This window comes from Nerophis ophidion, linkage group LG18 (genome assembly GCF_033978795.1).
Source record: "Nerophis ophidion isolate RoL-2023_Sa linkage group LG18, RoL_Noph_v1.0, whole genome shotgun sequence".
NCBI lineage: Eukaryota > Metazoa > Chordata > Actinopteri > Syngnathiformes > Syngnathidae > Nerophis > Nerophis ophidion.
In genome coordinates this window covers 50,583,704-50,600,787 of record NC_084628.1, presented here as the reverse complement: position 1 = coordinate 50,600,787, position 17,084 = coordinate 50,583,704, and the positions used below count along the sequence as shown (strand labels likewise).

At 40.6% G+C, this 17,084-nt stretch overlaps 1 protein-coding gene across 2 annotated transcripts; it reads left to right on the top strand.

The window, feature by feature from the left end:
* The first annotated feature begins 13 nt into the window (after positions 1-13).
* LOC133537319 (zinc finger protein 239-like) lies at positions 14-16,397 on the top strand. Of its 2 annotated transcripts, XR_009802652.1 has the most exons (5): positions 14-146; positions 3,367-3,589; positions 12,632-15,461; positions 15,553-15,618; positions 16,183-16,397. XR_009802652.1 is itself a non-coding variant. In XM_061878351.1 (3 exons), the coding sequence occupies exons 2-3, from the start codon at positions 3,367-3,369 to the stop codon at positions 14,131-14,133; spliced, it is 1,725 nt and encodes a 574-aa protein (XP_061734335.1). In that variant the 5' UTR covers positions 14-146; the 3' UTR covers positions 14,134-15,543. The 2 variants fall into 2 exon arrangements, 1 of the variants encoding a protein (XP_061734335.1); XM_061878351.1 differs by lacking the exons at positions 15,553-15,618; positions 16,183-16,397 and having other exon boundaries at positions 12,632-15,543.
* The last annotated feature ends 687 nt before the right edge of the window (positions 16,398-17,084 follow it).

Here is a 17,084-nt window from a genome sequence, read left to right as displayed (position 1 = left end):
CACACTTCCTTCAAACACGTGTTTCACTGGGACAATAGTGAGTGGTGCACACTTCCTTCGCCCGGCCACAGAAGACAAAAAAGAGTTGCTGGTGTAACAATAGGAAGAATATATTCCACTCCTCTCTTGTACACGCGGCTTATGAGGTAATATACATGATATATTTTCATATTATTTATCTTATTTACCTCATATGTTGTTCGAAGCTAACGTGCTAGCGTTAGCCCGCTAGCAGGCCTTTGTAGCAAATGCGAGCGTTTTTTTTGAGGAGTGTATTTTATATGTTCTCTATGAGAATTATATTGACTTATTTAATACTTTAACTGTTTTTTGTTGTATATTACAGTCACGCTTAACATCATTGAATATTTGTTACTAGAAAGAAACGAACGTCTCGAAATTTAAGTCTGGAATAAGTCACATTATATAATAATAATACATTTTATTTGGTATAGCGCTTTTCAGTGTACTCAAAGATGCTTTACAGGATGAAAAAATAATTACAAATATTATTATTATAATGACAGTAGAATATTATTGCAGTGGTCTATTTTGTATTGGTGTCAACTTTATTAACAATAAATATAAATGATGTTTGCATGCACTTCTATTCCTTTGATAACATCCATCCATTTTCTACCGCTTGTCCCTATTTGGGGTTGCGAGGGGGGACAGGGGGTGTTGGAGCCTATCTCAGCTGCATTGGGTGGACATATCATGGAAATTAAATCAACTGATGTTTGTTATTATGAATACACTATTTGCACAATTGTAAGCGATTAATGCTTATTCAGTCAGACTAAAATAAATATTTAATTAAATAAATGTTAAATATGAAAAATGGCTTTAATATACTGCACACAAATTGAATATGCATCAATATTTTGTTTGTAATCAAATCATGAGGTACCCAAATATTCTAATATATATATATATATATATATATATATATATTTATATGTATATATATATATATGTATATATATATATATTTATATGTATATATATATATATATATGTATATATATATATATATTTATATGTATATATATATATGTATATATATATATATTTATATGTATATATATATATATATATATGTATATATATATATTTATATGTATATATATATATGTATATATATATATATATATATATATATATATATATATGTATGTGTATATATATGTATGTGTATATATATATATATATATATATATATATATATATATATATTAGGGCTGGGTAACGATTAAAAATTGTAATCGAAGTTAATCGCACTATTTCTCCGATTAATCGCGATTAACTGCATTGTATACACAAAGCCCAATAATGAATTCAAAAGTAGTGTGTAGTGCACCTTTATTGGAATATTCTCTCACATGAACAAAAGCCCCCAAAACATTTGTTGTGCAAACACAATTTAAATCAGTCCTTGTTAAACAGTAGCAGTTAAATAGCATATTTTATGAAAATCAACTCAAAAAATGTAAATACAAACATTTAAGCTAATTGCCACTACCAGGGTATTTAAGTTATCCTGTTTGTTATGGAAAATAAATATAATCTACATACAAATCTCTGAGCCACAATCATAACATCTGAACAGGCAATTTCTGAGGTAACAGCAGAAACATTTTTTTAATCAGGGATCTTATGTTTAAAAAAACCTATATTACAGGTAGTGGGCTGTTTTAGGGAATTTTTGATCAAATTATCTGTTCTAGCAATATCAATAATGCTGTGTTTATTCTGCGTAGTGCACTTAAAATAATTATGACCATAGGACGGCGTGGCGCAGTGGCAGAGTGGCCGTGCGCAACCCGAGGGTCACTGGTTCAAATCCCACCTAGAACCAACCTCGTCACGTCCGTTGTGTCCTGAGCAGGACACTTCACCCTTGCTCCTGATGGTTGCTGGTTGGCGCCTTGCATGGCAGCTCCCTCCATCAGTGTGTGAATGTGTGTGTGAATGGGTAAATGTGGAAGTAGTGTCAAAGCTCTTTGAGTACCTTGAAGGTAGAAAAGCGCTATACAAGTACAACACATTTATTTATTTATTTATCATTTATCTAGGATTTGATATGATGGGAATTTTCCGATTGTTTGCTTGGTGCTTTGATAAACTGAAGGCATCATATACATGGTACTATATTGTGATGTTATGAGCCAGGGAAAAAAAGAACTACCCTACCCAGCATGCAACAGGAGTGACGAGCATGCGTGGTAGCCCGGTATAGGTTGTGTGTCGCCATGACGGCATCTTGTATGTTGTGATATGCACGCTCTGAAAGCAAACGTTAAGAACTCAGCCAACAGTCCTGGTCTGCATTATTCATAAATAGACAGACAACACATATACTCCGCTGCTTCACAGGCCGCTGGATGTAGCCGGCAAAGTATTCCCATGCTAGCTACCCGGTCTAGTGAGCACGCCTCATTCAGTCCAAAACGGCCCGATCTATCCACATCCAGAATTGTCTGGCGGTCGTAAGTGATCCCGGAGTGACCACGCTGTAAGCCAGCCAGGAAATTTGCAGAATTGTCCGGTATTTTTGCCAAATGTTCCATCTTTAGCAAGAGCTCCTCCACGCCGAAGCCCGTCCGGGCGTCGCCATCTTGTTAAGAAAAGGCGTTAACAAAATAAAAGCATGTAAACAACATACGCAAATGTGCGATAAAATAATTGTAGGTGTTAATAGAGTGATGAATTAACTCGTAATTAACACATTAATTTGCCCACCCCTAATATATATATATATTCTCACGCCAGCACATTCCTTAAGGTGTGAGTGAGGTTCAAGCAACATACTATCACACGGCCACACTCGCTGGCACTTGTTACACGTGCTTCGCTGCACTTCTGTTTCTTGTCTGTTGGGCTAAAAATGTTGCTTTTGCAGAAGGAAAAACAAGGAGAGGATATTGTGCGTAAAAGTAAAGCCAACCGACCACAGCTCTGTAGTCCTGGTCACCGTTGACGTGAGGTGGGACTATTTTGGAGGTGCACGTCAAGGTTGGCTGGTAGGTTGGTAGTGGGAGGAGCCAGTTGGCGTCACTTGATGCTGCAGCACAATGACACTTTTATACGTGCAGACTGACTTCATGCAGTCATGACGGTATTAAAATCCCAGCAGGAGGTTTTCCATAAGTTGTTACTTTTTAATCAATAATTAATGTAAATGCAGAAAACAGGATCAATGACACAATTCATAATAATCAATAACTGATGATTATTCCATGTGTAGAAGAACATCACCACAAAGTGGTGTCAGTCCACTTGGAAAATATTATATTTGATAGACTAAAAAATATTTGACACATCTGAGCTGAAGTTTGTTTGTGTTGTCTTGCGGACGTCCAACAGATGAACGCTCGTCAAGAAGAACGTCCCCTTCAGCAACAGGAGGATCCACAGCCCCCCCACATTAAAGAGGAAGAGGAGGAAGTGTGGATCAGTCAGGAGGGAGAGTGTCCTGTAGGGCAGGAGGAGGCTGATGTCAGCAAGTTTCCACTGACTGTTGTCTCTGTGAAGACTGAAGAGCATGAAGACAAACCACCTGAGTCCTCACAGCTTCATCACAGTCCAAGTAAGCACAACATCCACATATCATCTAATACAATGTTTGTGACACATGTTCATCCGGGGGACACATTTATCACTAAAGATGGAGATATATTTGCTTTTTAACACCACCATTTAAATATGAATGCTCATCAATCATCAACAGTGTAATTGCTGGGGTGTAACCATGTGACCTAGAGGCCGTCCTCCTTACCTCACGTGGTCAAATGAAGGCAAACATTCAATATGGCTACTGTTTATTTACCTTTGGCAGCACATATGTCAGCATATTTCAAAGGTTTAGTGGTGAAGATAAGAGCTGTATACCAAGTACCATTTTTTTTTTTTAGTACTGGTTCCTAAAGGTCTACTAAAACCCACTACTAGCCACCACACAGTCTGATAGTTTATATATCAATGATGAAATATTAACATTGCAACACATGCCAATACGGCCTTTTTAGTTTACTAAATTGCAATTTTAAATTTCCCGGGAGTTTCGTCTTAAAAACGTTGTGTTACGATGACGTCTACGCAAGACGTCACGGGTTTATAGGAAGTATGAGCGCTGCACACACACACAGCTAAAAGTCGTCTGCTTTAACGGCATAATTACACAGTATTTTGGAGATCTGTGTTGCTGAATCTTTTGCAATTTGTTCAATTAATATTGGAGAAGTCACAGTAGAAAGATGGAGTTGGGAAGCTTTACCCTTTAGCCACACAAACACACGGTGATTCCTTGTTTAAAATTCCCGGAGGTGAAACTTTCCTATGGATCAGAGCGCGGTCAAGAGAACATGAATCACGACAGAATGTCAACCAGCAGGTTTCGGTGAGATAATTGTGGTTAAAACGTCGCTTCTTACCGGAGAAAAGCTGAGCTTGTGCCATCCATAAAGCTGCCGTCAACTCCTCTGAGACACTGGCGTCAAGACACCCGTGGAGACACACCTCCGACTATCAGGTACTATTTAACTCACTAAAACAATAGCAACACAATAGAAAGATAAGGGATTTCCCAGAATTATCCTAGTAAATGTGTCTAAAAACATCAGAATCCGTCCCAATGCAATCGCGTTTTTTTTTTTTTCTAGTCCGTCGCTATCAATATCTTCAACCACAAATCTTTCATCCTCACTCAAATTAATGGGGAAATTGTCGTTTTCTCCTGTCCGAATAGCACTTTTTGTTGGAGGCTCCCATTAAAATCAATGTGAATATGTGAGGAGCCCCCACACTTGTGACGTCATCGTCTGCGACTTCCGGTAGAGTCAGGGCTTTTGTCTTAGCACCGAAAGTTGCAAACTTTATCGTGGATGTTCTCTACTAAATCCTTTCAGCAAAAGTATGGCAATATCGCGAAATGATCAAGTATGACACATAGAATGGACCTGCTATCCCCGTTTAAATAAGAACATCTCATTTCAGTAGGCCTTTAATTATGTGGTCCATGAAGACCGTGAAGATTCTGGACTAACGACACAACTATTTGTATTTTTAATTCCAGCTGACTGAGGTAACTATGACACGTTGTCACATTGAGTTCAGCTGCCGCTGCTACACATTACAATCAGCTTTAAATAATGACAAATAAGGAAGCAACCAAAGTTTGATGTGTGTGTTATTGACAAGAAGATGACATAACTGCATTTCACCTTGCACTGCACACATAGTTGACTTCTTTAAGACTTCAACCTCTTCTGCAAATAGGAATGCTATTTAAAATGCCTCTTTTCCACTTTTTTATTTCCACAAATTACATGTAGTACCGAAAAGAGTACCGATAAATACTGGTATCGATAAGGAATATTGATTAGGGTATCATATCCATAAATCTATAAATGTACATCCCTACTGAAGATACAAGCCAGATATTGGTCTCAAGATGGCGGCGCCCTGCTCAGCTGCGGCTGCAGAGGCTCTTGGTAGTAATAGAACATTTTGGCAAATCTACCAGTAATTTCTGTGAATTTCATGGCTGGCTTCCAGCGTGGACACTCCGTAGTAACGTACGACCGCCAGACAATTTTGGATGTGGATGGATCGGGCAGTATTAGACCGAAAGATGCGTATACGTTGGACCTCCTCGCTATCCTGGGAATACTACGCCGGCTACATCCAGCGGCCTGTGAGGCAGCGGAGCCTAGTACCAGAGGGGACCGCAGACAGAGGAGACATAAGCGGTGGGATCAGAAACAGAAACGGAGATGCCGAGCGGGGCTAACAACAAAGCTAAAGGCTAATCCTCACAGAACGCCGCTTCCTTCCATCCTGCTCTCAAATGTCCGCTCACTGGAGAACAAACTGGACTACCTGAAGCTGGATTCATATGCAAAACACTGCTGCTGGAATTGTAATTTTCCTGAAGGAACTCTCCTGAAGGAATCAATAAAGTACTATCTATCTATCTATTTATCTATCTAGATGAGAGACTGCTGCGCCATATTTCTCACAGAAACGTGGCTGAAACCATTCGTCCCGGGCGAGGCAGTTAGCATCGAGGAGCTAACTATGTTTCGGTCGGATAGGAGCAGCACTCTCTCTGGTAAATCCCGAGGCGGTGGTGTTTGTATATACATCAATAACAACTGGTGCAACAACGGGAAGAACGTCTCATGTCACTGCTCTCCCGATGTAGAAATATTAACTATAAAATGCAGGCCATTTTATTTACCTCGGGAATTCAGTGCTATGATCTTCACAACAGTGTACATTCCCCCCAGTGCTCACACCAAAGAAGCTTTGAATGCTTTGTGCTGCTCCATCAATGAACTGCAAACTACACATCCAGAGGAAGTTTTCATCGTTGCAGGGGATTTTAATCAAGTTTACATGAAAACAGTTTTCCCTCATTTCCATCAATATGTGAATTTTGCAACCAGGGATGGAAGCAAGCTGGACTTGGTTTATAGTAATATTAAACAGGCGTATAAAGCTGCACCACGCCCCCACCTGGGCTCCTCAGACCATCTATATGTGATGCTAATTCCTGCATACAAGCCCCTGCTGATCAGAAAGCAAGCTACAGTGAAGCAGGTGAGGACCTGGCCAGAGGGAGCAATGGAAGCATTACAAGACTGCTTCGGAACCACAGACTGGGACATGTTCAAGGCAGCCGTCACCGATAATCCTAACACATGTGTGGAGGAGTATGCAAAGTCTGTGTCCGCATACATTCAGAAGTGCATGGAGGATGTCAGTGTGATCAGATTAGGGGCGGCATGGCGTAGTGGGTAGAGCGGCCGTGCCAGAAACCTGGGGGTTGCAGGTTCGCTTCCCACCTATTAACATCCAAATCGCTGCCGTTGTGTCCTTGGGCAGGACACTTCACCCTTGCCCGTGGTGCCGCTCACACTGGTGAATGAATGATGAATGAATGATTGGTGGTGGTAGGAGGGGCCGTAGGCGCAAATTGGCAGCCACGCTTCCGTTGGTCTACCCCAGGGCAGCTACAGATGTAGCTTACCACCACCAGGTGTGAATGAATGATGGCTTCCCACTTCTCTGTGAGCGCTTTGAGTATTTAACAATAGAAAAGCGCGATATAAATCGAATCCATTATTATTATTATTATTATTATTATTATCAAGGACATCCCCACACGGGCCGTAGAGAAACTCTGGATGGATGAACAGTGAGGTACTGCGTGCAATGCTGAAGGCTCGGAACAAGGCGTTTAAGTCTAGCGACATGGTAGCAGTAAAAACAGCCAGAGCTAACCTGAACCGTGCCATTAAGGTTGCAAAGGTGCTCACAGTCAGAAAGTGCAGGACTTCTTCCAGAACCCCACGAACACTCGACGAATGTGGCAGGGCATACAGGTCATCACGGACTATAAAGCTGCCCCCCGTCCCTGTGACAACAGTATCAGCTTCCTAAATGACCTAAACAACTACTTTGAAAGGTTTGAGGCACTTAACACCCCTCCGGCGAGAACATCCATCACTCCGGCGAGAAAAAACACCCCTCGCTCTGATGAGCAGCCGCTCAACTTGGACACAGCGGATGTCCTGAATACCCTGAGGAAAGTGAACCCCCGGACCTGATGACATTCCGGGCCAGGTGCTTCAGGGATGTGCAGACCAGTTGGCGGGGGTTCTCACAGACATCTTCAACATCTCGCAGGGAGGTGGTGAAACATCTGGTTGACTGGTGCAGAACCAACAACCTGGTCCTGAACGTCGACAAGACCAAGGAGATCATCGTTGACTTCAGGAAGCACCGGTCCAGCCACACTTCACTCTTCATCAACGGCACAGCGGTGGAGATGGTAAGCAGCACCAAGTTCCTGGGGGTGCAGATTACTGACAATATAACCTTGTCCCTACACACCGGAGGTCTTGTAAAAAGAGCTCAGCAGCGCATGCACTTTTTGCGTCGGATGTAAAGAGCACAGCTCCCTCCCCCCATTCTCAGCACATTCTACAGAGGAACTATAGAGAGCCTGCTGACCAACAGCATCTCTGTCTGGACTGGAGCCTGCAATGGCTCAGACTGGAAGTCTCTCCAGAGAGTGGTGAGGACGACGGAAAAGATTATCAGGTACCTGAGGCAGAGCAACAGCCCCAGAGCATGATTGACCCCCCACCATGCTTAACAGTAGGAATGGTGTTCTTCTCTTTGTAAGCTTCATTTTTTTCTCCTCCAGACATAACGTTGATTCATAGGCCCAAAGAGTTCCAGTTTTGTCTCATCACTCCATAGAACAGTTTCCCAAAACATTTGGGGTTTGTCCAGATGATTTTTTGGCATACTGGAGTCTATTTTCCTTGTGCCTGGTAGTCAGAAGTGGGGTGCGCCTGGGAGTTTTGGCACGGAGGCCTTCATCTCGTAGTGCGCGCCTTATTGTCTGGGACGAAACCTGCGTTCCCCCCTCTGCAATGTCCTGTTGTAGTTCCTCAGTTGTTACCCGGGGGTTTTTCACCACTGTACACACACAGCATCCTCTTTCTACCACGCCCAGGTAGTGTTTCCACTGTGCCTTTAGCTTTAAACTTGCGAATTATGCTCCCAACTGTGTCTCTTGGAATGTGTAATGTCTTTGCTATTTTCTTATATCCATATCCTTTCTTATGAAGAGAAATGACCTCCTCTCTTGACTTCTTTGACCACTCCCTGGACTTCACCATGTTGCAAATACACCATTGACCATCTACAAGAAGCTGAGCGTCAGTCTTTTTCAATCATTTTAATTGTTGCTCGTTATGGTTCTAATCACATCTACAGGTGTTTTCAACACCTGATTGAAAAGACCTTATTCAAATTCTGTTCTTAAGAGTTATGATCTGCAAGGGGTTGAATAATTTTGTCAATGAGATATTAAGAAAAATGTCCTTTTTTGGTATTTTGTAAAATACAGTGTTACGATTTGAGTTGCATTTGTCTATTTGAAACATCTTTATTTGATATGACTTTAAACAAAATACGGAATAAATGTCCAACTTGCTAAAACACCAAAATTGTGTGGCGGTTTAATAATTTGGATCACAACTGTATATCTGCACCTTATTGTTTTTTTTTATCCTGCACTACCAAGAGATAATGCAACGAAATTGCGTTCTTATTTGTACTGTAAAGTTCAACTTTGAATGACAATAAAAAGGAAGTCTAAGTCCAAATATCTTATAAAAAATAAAATCATTTTTTTATTTGGATTTAGTTACTTCTCCGCTGTCCATCAATGTCTCAACACCTTTGAGAGATGATTTAATCTAGTTAATTTCTACTAATTAGCTATGTTTTGTTGATATCAAACATCAGAATCAGACATACTTTAATAATCCCTGAGGGGAAATAAACATTTTCAGCACAATCCCATTCAAGGTCAGACAAACATTCCAGGGAGACAGAACAGGATCGCTGACGGGTCTGCCAACTTGCGGCGCCCCTTGCAAAAAATGTGAGATACATACGTGTAAACAAGTGGGGGGAATGTGAGAAAAAATTAAAAATCGGTCTCAGCCTGGGCCCTTGGAGAGAGGGTCCAGACTGAGGCCAAGGGAAAAAAACAACTTATAGCCCTAGCATACATCCCTCTTTCATGTGTGTAAGAGGGAAACATCAAAGAGGACAAAGAACATTAAAAGAGCAGAGCTGATGCAACCAGACACTTCTACATACATACATGAATAAAAAGTAAAAGAAACAAATACACTGTGGTGGCTTTTGCGGTGTCCCACGCCATCGTCTGCTGGGGTGGAGGGAGGATGGCCAGAGACGGGAGCAGACCCAACAAAGCAACCAAGAGAGCCGACTCCACTCTCGGCCGCCGACCAAGTCTCGGCCAGTGTCCAGTCCGCATGGATGAGTGAGGATACGTCCAAGGAGACCGAGGTGTCCGATACCTGCTCATTCAGCCAAGACACTGTGAAGCTTTTCCGTCCCGGCGCTCAGTGCTAGCTCCGCAGTCCTGTCTCTTCATCTGCATCTCCTCCAGTCTCTCCAAACGGATTCTGGTGTGGCAGAGACCCAGCAGCTGGTCTCCATGGCCACAAGGCTCTCAGGAGGCAGATCCAGAAGTCCAAAAAAAGCACCGCAGAAGTCACGAAAGTACCACCCCTTGTCACACAGTCCCAAAGGGTCCGGACCAAAAGGCATGAATATATATATATATATATATATATATATATATATATATATGTATATGTATATATATATATATATGCATATGTATATAAACACATGAAAAGAAGATGGAAACACAAAAGGATGACACAAGAGCACAGAGTTCCTGCCAACAGCAGCCACTACAGGGTCGCCATCTTGGGGCGGGGGGGGATTGCAGCATACAAGCTACAACAACACAGAAATCGTAAAAGTTTCCTAAAGGAAAATGTTCATATTTAAATAAGTAGAGTAAATAAATCATAAACAGGATTTTACAGTTTAAATGCAAATGTTGATGGTCCTCTTAGACACTGTTCTTTGTTCTCTTTCGGGTGTACAAGCAGCTGTCTTGTTTGTATGTAAGTGTTTTACAGCTGTGTTTATTTTTTTCATGAGTTTTTGTATTGCTTCCCTGATGTACCGTATGGTTTTGACATCTTGAATGTCAACGTGGGGACTGATAAAATCCTCAGAGACATTATCAGAATATATGCAGGACAAAGTGTCATGTGACTGGGTAAATCTGGACTTTTCTTAAGCATTTGTTCGTCTAACTTGTGTATTGAAGAACATTTCCCTGAGCAGCAAGAGCGGACCTCAAGGATGGAGCAGAATCAGTCACAACCCCTTGTATTAAAAAGGAAATTGAGGTTCTGCAGTACCCCAAGATTAAAGAGGAAGAGGATTCAAAGCAACCCCACATTAAAGGGAAGGAGGAGCCAGATAGCTCTCACATTAAGGAGACAAATGAATCACAGCCCTCCCTTACCTTACAGAGAAAGAGGAGTCACAGCTCCGCTCACAATAAAGAGGAAGAGTAGGACTCACTGACTTTTTGCTGCGTCAACACAGAAAAAGGTTAAGTGAAATAACTTAGATGTTAACTATCGGTCAATAATGCTTGTCTTTCTCTCAGACAGACAGGGCTTTACTGTCCGTAACACACACACGCACGCACACGCACACATCGCAAAATGAGCTAACGTTACGCTAAAAGCTAATCAGCCTTCACCTCAAGGACTGTGAGCGAGCTGAGCTACCGCCTATACCTCCAGATCGTCAACGGGCTCATAGTGATGTTACAAGTAGTTGACTGGGAGGTGTTTATTATGATATGGGGATCGTCCGCTGCATTATGCTCACCTGCTGAACACCTTTCTGCTAACATGCACCGTCTCTCCTCTCTGCCTGCCTCTGCCGTGAGCCCTGATTCCATGCACTCTGAATACGCACTGCTGATTGGCTCTTACCGCTTTGCCTGTAACCAATCAGATGGTTGTGTGGGTGGGACAATGCTGGGGGCGGCAGAGACATAGTGACAGAGACAGAGGCAGTACGAAGCGTACCAGCTTGTTAAGACTTTAGTGTAGCACAAAATGATAATATCAATACGTCTAATGAAGTCAAAAACAAATAAGGCAACAAGAGAAGTATCCTACACTTCTCTTTTGTAAAGTAAATGTGAACATGCGATACGGGCATCTACATCGACTATATGATTTGCCTGAGAAGCCGGACAGGACAAAAAAACAAAAAATGTTTTTTTTTTTTTTAGACTTTAGTTTAGGCGGTGGGTAATGTGTTGATGTTGTTAAGGTGGCCTGGCAGTATAGCTCGGTTGGTAGAGCGGCCATGCCAGCAACTTGAGGGTTCCAGGTTCAATCCCAGCTTCTGCCATCTGAGCCATTGTGTCCTTGGGCAAGACACTTTACCCACCTGCTCCCAGTGCCACCCACATTGGTTTAAATGTACACTTCCACGTGATGTAGAACAGTAGTACCACATTTTAAACATACACACACATCTAAAGAATATAAAAATAAATATATTTGGTGGGCCAAACAAAATGACTCGGCGAAACAATGTTTGGTATGGGCCATATGACTTAAAATCTATATCTTAATAACAATATATGTCACGATATATCATTTGGTATATGATTGCTAATAGAAGAATTTCAAAATGGGTTACAAAAGCTCCTAATTTGGCAGCTGACATATGCAGTAACATATTGTGTCATTTCTAATTGTATTAATTTGGCGAAACAATTATTATTAATGTACTTGTTTATTTACTGTTAATATCTGGTTGCTTTATTTGAGAAAATAATACTGGAAATGATGAAATATTTTACTGCATATTTCATCAACTAAATTAGGAGCCTGTGTAGCCTGTTTTAAAACGGTTCTATTAATAATTCTATAAGAAATAATATATGACAGAATCAATTTTAAACCATCAACTGTCTATCCATAGTAGAAAGTCCTGTTGTGCTGGTTTGTTTTTCCTTCCTGTGAATAATGTTGTAAAGAGCAGCGTGTTTGTGCATCACTGAGATTTCAAGACAGTTCATACGATAACTTGTTTTTCCTAAGTGCATGTAAAAGTACTGAATGCATTGTGTGACTGAGCACAGATGGATGTTTCTAAAACGTGTTTGTCTTCTTGTGGCCTGCAGACGTCTGTGAAGAACATCTTCTCCCTGAGCAACAGACGTGGAGCTTCAGGATGGAGCCACAGCCCTCCCACATTAAAAAGGAAAAGAAACACCCACTGATCCCCCATTTTAAAGCGGAAGAGGATGACCCACTGACCACTCACATCAAAGAGGAAGAGGAGGACTCATTGACCCCCAATTTTAAAAAGGAAGAGGAGAAGCCACTAATAACCCATTTTAAAGAGGAAGAGGAGGACCTACTGACCCCTTACTTTAAAGAGGAAGAGGAGGACTCATTGACCCCCAATTTTAAAAAGGAAGAGGAGAAGCCACTAATAACCCATTTTAAAGAGGAAGAGGAGGACCTACTGACCCCTCACTTTAAAGAGGAAGAGGAGGACCAAGAGCCGCCACACATTAAAGAGGAAGAGGAGGACCAAGAGCCGCCGCACATTAGAGAGGAAGAGGAGGACCAAGAGCCGCCGCACATTAAAGAGGAAGAGGAGGAAGAGGGCATCAGTCAGCCTAAATGGTTGGAGGAGTTCCCAGTGACTGGTGTCCCTGTGAAGAGTGAAGATGATGAGGTGAAAGGTGAAAGTGAGGAGAGGGGAGGGGGGGAGCCTCCAAGCAGCAGCTCAACACAACACATGACAACAGAAGCTGATGGAGACCACTGTGGAGGATCACAAGCAGACAAGCTCTTAGCTCCACTATCAGATAGTGAGGACACAACGTCACACTCTCCTGACACTGATGATGAAGACTCTAAAGATGATAAGACATGTCACACTGACAACACTCACTTCACATCTTCTCACTCTCACAAAACCTTTAAATACCATTGTCTTCTGAAAAGACACATGAGAACACACACTGGAGAAAAACCTTTTTCTTGTTCACTCTGTAGTAAAGGTTTTAGACAAAGTATCAATTTGAAAGTACACATGAGAACACACACTTGTGAAAAACATTTTTCCTGTTCAACCTGTGGTAAAGGTTTTACACAAAGTCAGAGTTTGAAAATACATATTAGAACACACACTAGAGAAAAACCTTTTTCTTGTTCACTCTGTAGTAAAGGTTTTACACAAAGTATCAATTTGAAGGTACACATGAGAACACACACCAGTGAAAAACCTTTTTCCTGTTCAATCTGTGGTAAAGGTTTTAGAGAAAGTAAACATTTGAAAAGACACATGAGAACACACACTGGTGAAAAACCTTTTTCATGTTCAAACTGCGGTAAACATTTTACTCAGAGGCCAGATTTAAAAGTACACATAAGAACACACACTGGAGAAAAACCTTTTTCATGTTCTATCTGTGGTAAAGGTTTTACAAGAAGTCAACATTTGAAAGTACACATGAGAACACACACTGGAGAAAAACCTTTTTCATGTTCAATCTGCGGTAAAGATTTTACTCGAAGGGAAAATTTCAAAAAGCACATGAGAATACACACTGGAGAAAAACCTTTTCCTGTTCAATCTGCAGTAAATATTTTGCGCAACGGCACTATTTGAAAGAACACGTGAGAACACACACTGGAGAAAAACCTTTTACATGTTCAGTGTGTTGTAAAAGTTTTTTACAAAGTCAGCATTTGAAAAGACACATGAGAAGACACCCAGGAGAGAAAGTGTTGAGTTGCAGTGTGTGTGGTGAAAGATTGTCTTCTAAGTAGCAGTGTAAGAAACACAAGTGTGCTGGTGAGAACAGCAGCAGCAAATGAAACTGCAGGATTTGAAATAAACTGTCCAGACTTTCATTTTGACCTTCTAAAAACATCAGCACATAGTTTCTAAGATTTATAGATGAGGTATTTTAGATTATTGCCTTTTTTCAGTCAAGTACTACACATGACAAGTGTTTTTTAAAGTTGTTCATGATTTATCCCCCTTTTTTAGAATTCCTCAAACATTATCAATTTCAGAAAACATGGGAACGTTTGGAATGTTTGGGAAAAGTTAATTATGTACATCATCCCACAGAGCTTTACTGTACATCCATCCATTTGTTCTACCACTTGTCTCTTTCATTTTATATGTATAGCATTTAATCACATACTTGTCCGCCAAAGGGTGTTGCGTTTTGGAGGAACTCCTTCTGTCAGAGTGCTGTTCACACTTCTTTCACTGCGGAAATCTACTCACAAAAACAATCCAAACAGTAGGAAACAAAAAACGATGGTGCGAAAAAGAGAAGACTAAATGTGCATTTTGGAAAAAATAACAAAAGCTACTTCTATACACAAATAAAGTCAACTTGGTTTGGAGTTACAAGACGTGCACACTACAAAACAACACCAAGATGGATGGCACTGGGAATGGCCAAGGTAGCAAAATACTCAAAGCATGGAATCAACTGGCGTGGAGTGGAATCGCCGAGTGCCATCCAGCTGTCAAGGTGCTGCTTAAGTAGCACCAGGGTCAATTGGAAGCAGCTGTGCACGTCCCACAACTCCGCCCACAAAGGCAACACAGGAACTCTAGGAGGAAGGAGAAATGTAAGAACAAGGTCAACTGCACCAAAAGACGAAAACTGACTGTTGGAGCCAAATTTCCTTATTTGCTTATATTGTTTTTATTTTGTTTTCTCTGATTGATAGCTGGCTTCAGTTCATGCTGAATTTCCCTTTCTGCAGATTGCTCCGCCCACTTCCTGTTGAGAACCAGGAAGTGTTGACAGGGATGGGACTGTTGCTATGGTGCGGTTGCCATGGTAGCCTCCTTTAATTGTGTTCAGCTGGGAACACTGGGGGGTGATTGCATGGAGGACAAACAGTTTTGGAGCGTGTGGTGTGGTGTGTGGTCAGGTCTCACTGCTGTGACAATGTGCCATTCAAGCCAAGGTCAGCATACATAATGTTCTAGAACCTACTTTTCATTTCATTTTGATAGCTTGGAATAAAGGGATTGTCATATCCAAACACATTTCTACAGTACTGGACATTCAATCATCAAACTGGTCAACACAGTATCAGTATCAGTATCAGTATCAGCCCAAAGGTAAGTGCTGTACAATGAGAATAAAATGCCTCGTAGCCGATTACACAAATGTGATCAATTCATCTTGATATTGTCCTGCCACAGTGAATAGGTTTCCCTTTTTAAAGGGCAAATTCCTCCCAGGGTCTTTTGTCCTAATGACTGTCTGGATAAAGTGAGGAGAATATAATTAAGGAAAACAATTTATTTTACTAATAAACTAGATTAAGTAACCCATTTTTACAGTTAGCTAAATTGGACAGAACACCTGCATCATCTTCTCAACAACACCCACATTCTTACAAACAACATATTTAAGAATGGTGGTGTTAAATACAAAGTGCATTCAGATACAAACAATTATTTTTGATGTTTACTCTATTAAAGGACACATATGTGCACATGTATGCACTGATTAAAAATACAGAACAATAATGCCCACGTTTAGACTTTCTCCATCCAACGCCATCTTGCTTTCTCCTCTTTTCTATTTCCAGCAGACTAGTAGAACATCTTAGGTGTATTGCTGCCCTCCACAGTCTATTAACAAAATGTCTTCCTTCTGTCCTATGGCCCACACTACAGACTTGGACACAAACAGGAGAGAAAGTAAAAAGCAGCTTTAAGGAGGTCAAAACAAAATGTATGCATTCTTTCCAACGGCCGCTGGGTGGCAGCAGAGGCTCCATGTATCACCTGAAGAAACATTTGACTTCTGACCTTTCCACATTATTTCTCTCATCTTTACTGCTGGAGTTCAGCTCACTGAGGATGTAAGCTACATTTTGGTATCTTAATTATCTTTAATTATTCATAAACAGGCTTAAAACAAACCATTATTATCATTACTACCTCATTTGTTTCACTCTCTACTAATTAAAACTATTCTAGCACAAAAACATTCAGGATGTTCATACAAAAAATATTACACATCCCCCAAACGTACCAATTTATTATGGTATTCATATAATATTACATTTAATATACACATGGTCATAACAGTGCTGACAATTTAAATTCCCTGTGGGGATTAATAAAGTATTTCTGATTGTGATAATTACATCACTCTCATAAAGCCTTCAATGCTGAATATGTTTTTTACCATAGCTCAGCTTCACAATGTTGGAATATTGACTGCTGATATTAACATTCTTCTATTGTTTAGAATATTACAGTCTACTCTTTTTCTTTGCTCAAATGAACAGGATGGAAGTGTCTTTAATTGTCACTACTGAGTGTAATTATGTATATAATAATCTTCATTACCGCTTGATTTAACTCTCATCTTATTTTATCCATAGAGAACTTAACCATAAAAAGATGGCTGCACATCAATAAACCATCACTAAACTTCAATAAAACTAAATACATCATATTTGAAGATTGTAAAAATGTAAAACACAAATTATGATGGATGATATTGAAATTAAAGGAATTAAGGTAATCGCATTTTTCTGAGTTAATATAGATGATGAAGTAAGCTGGAC

Excerpts from the sequence above, each read along its gene's own strand:
- LOC133537319 (XM_061878351.1), top strand. The coding sequence starts at position 3,367 with ATGAACGCTCGTCAAGAAGAACGTCCCCTTCAGCAACAGGAGGATCCA. Across the intron at positions 3,590-12,631 it reads ACAGCTTCATCACAGTCCAA|ACGTCTGTGAAGAACATCTT; the intron begins GTAAGCACAACA and ends TGTGGCCTGCAG.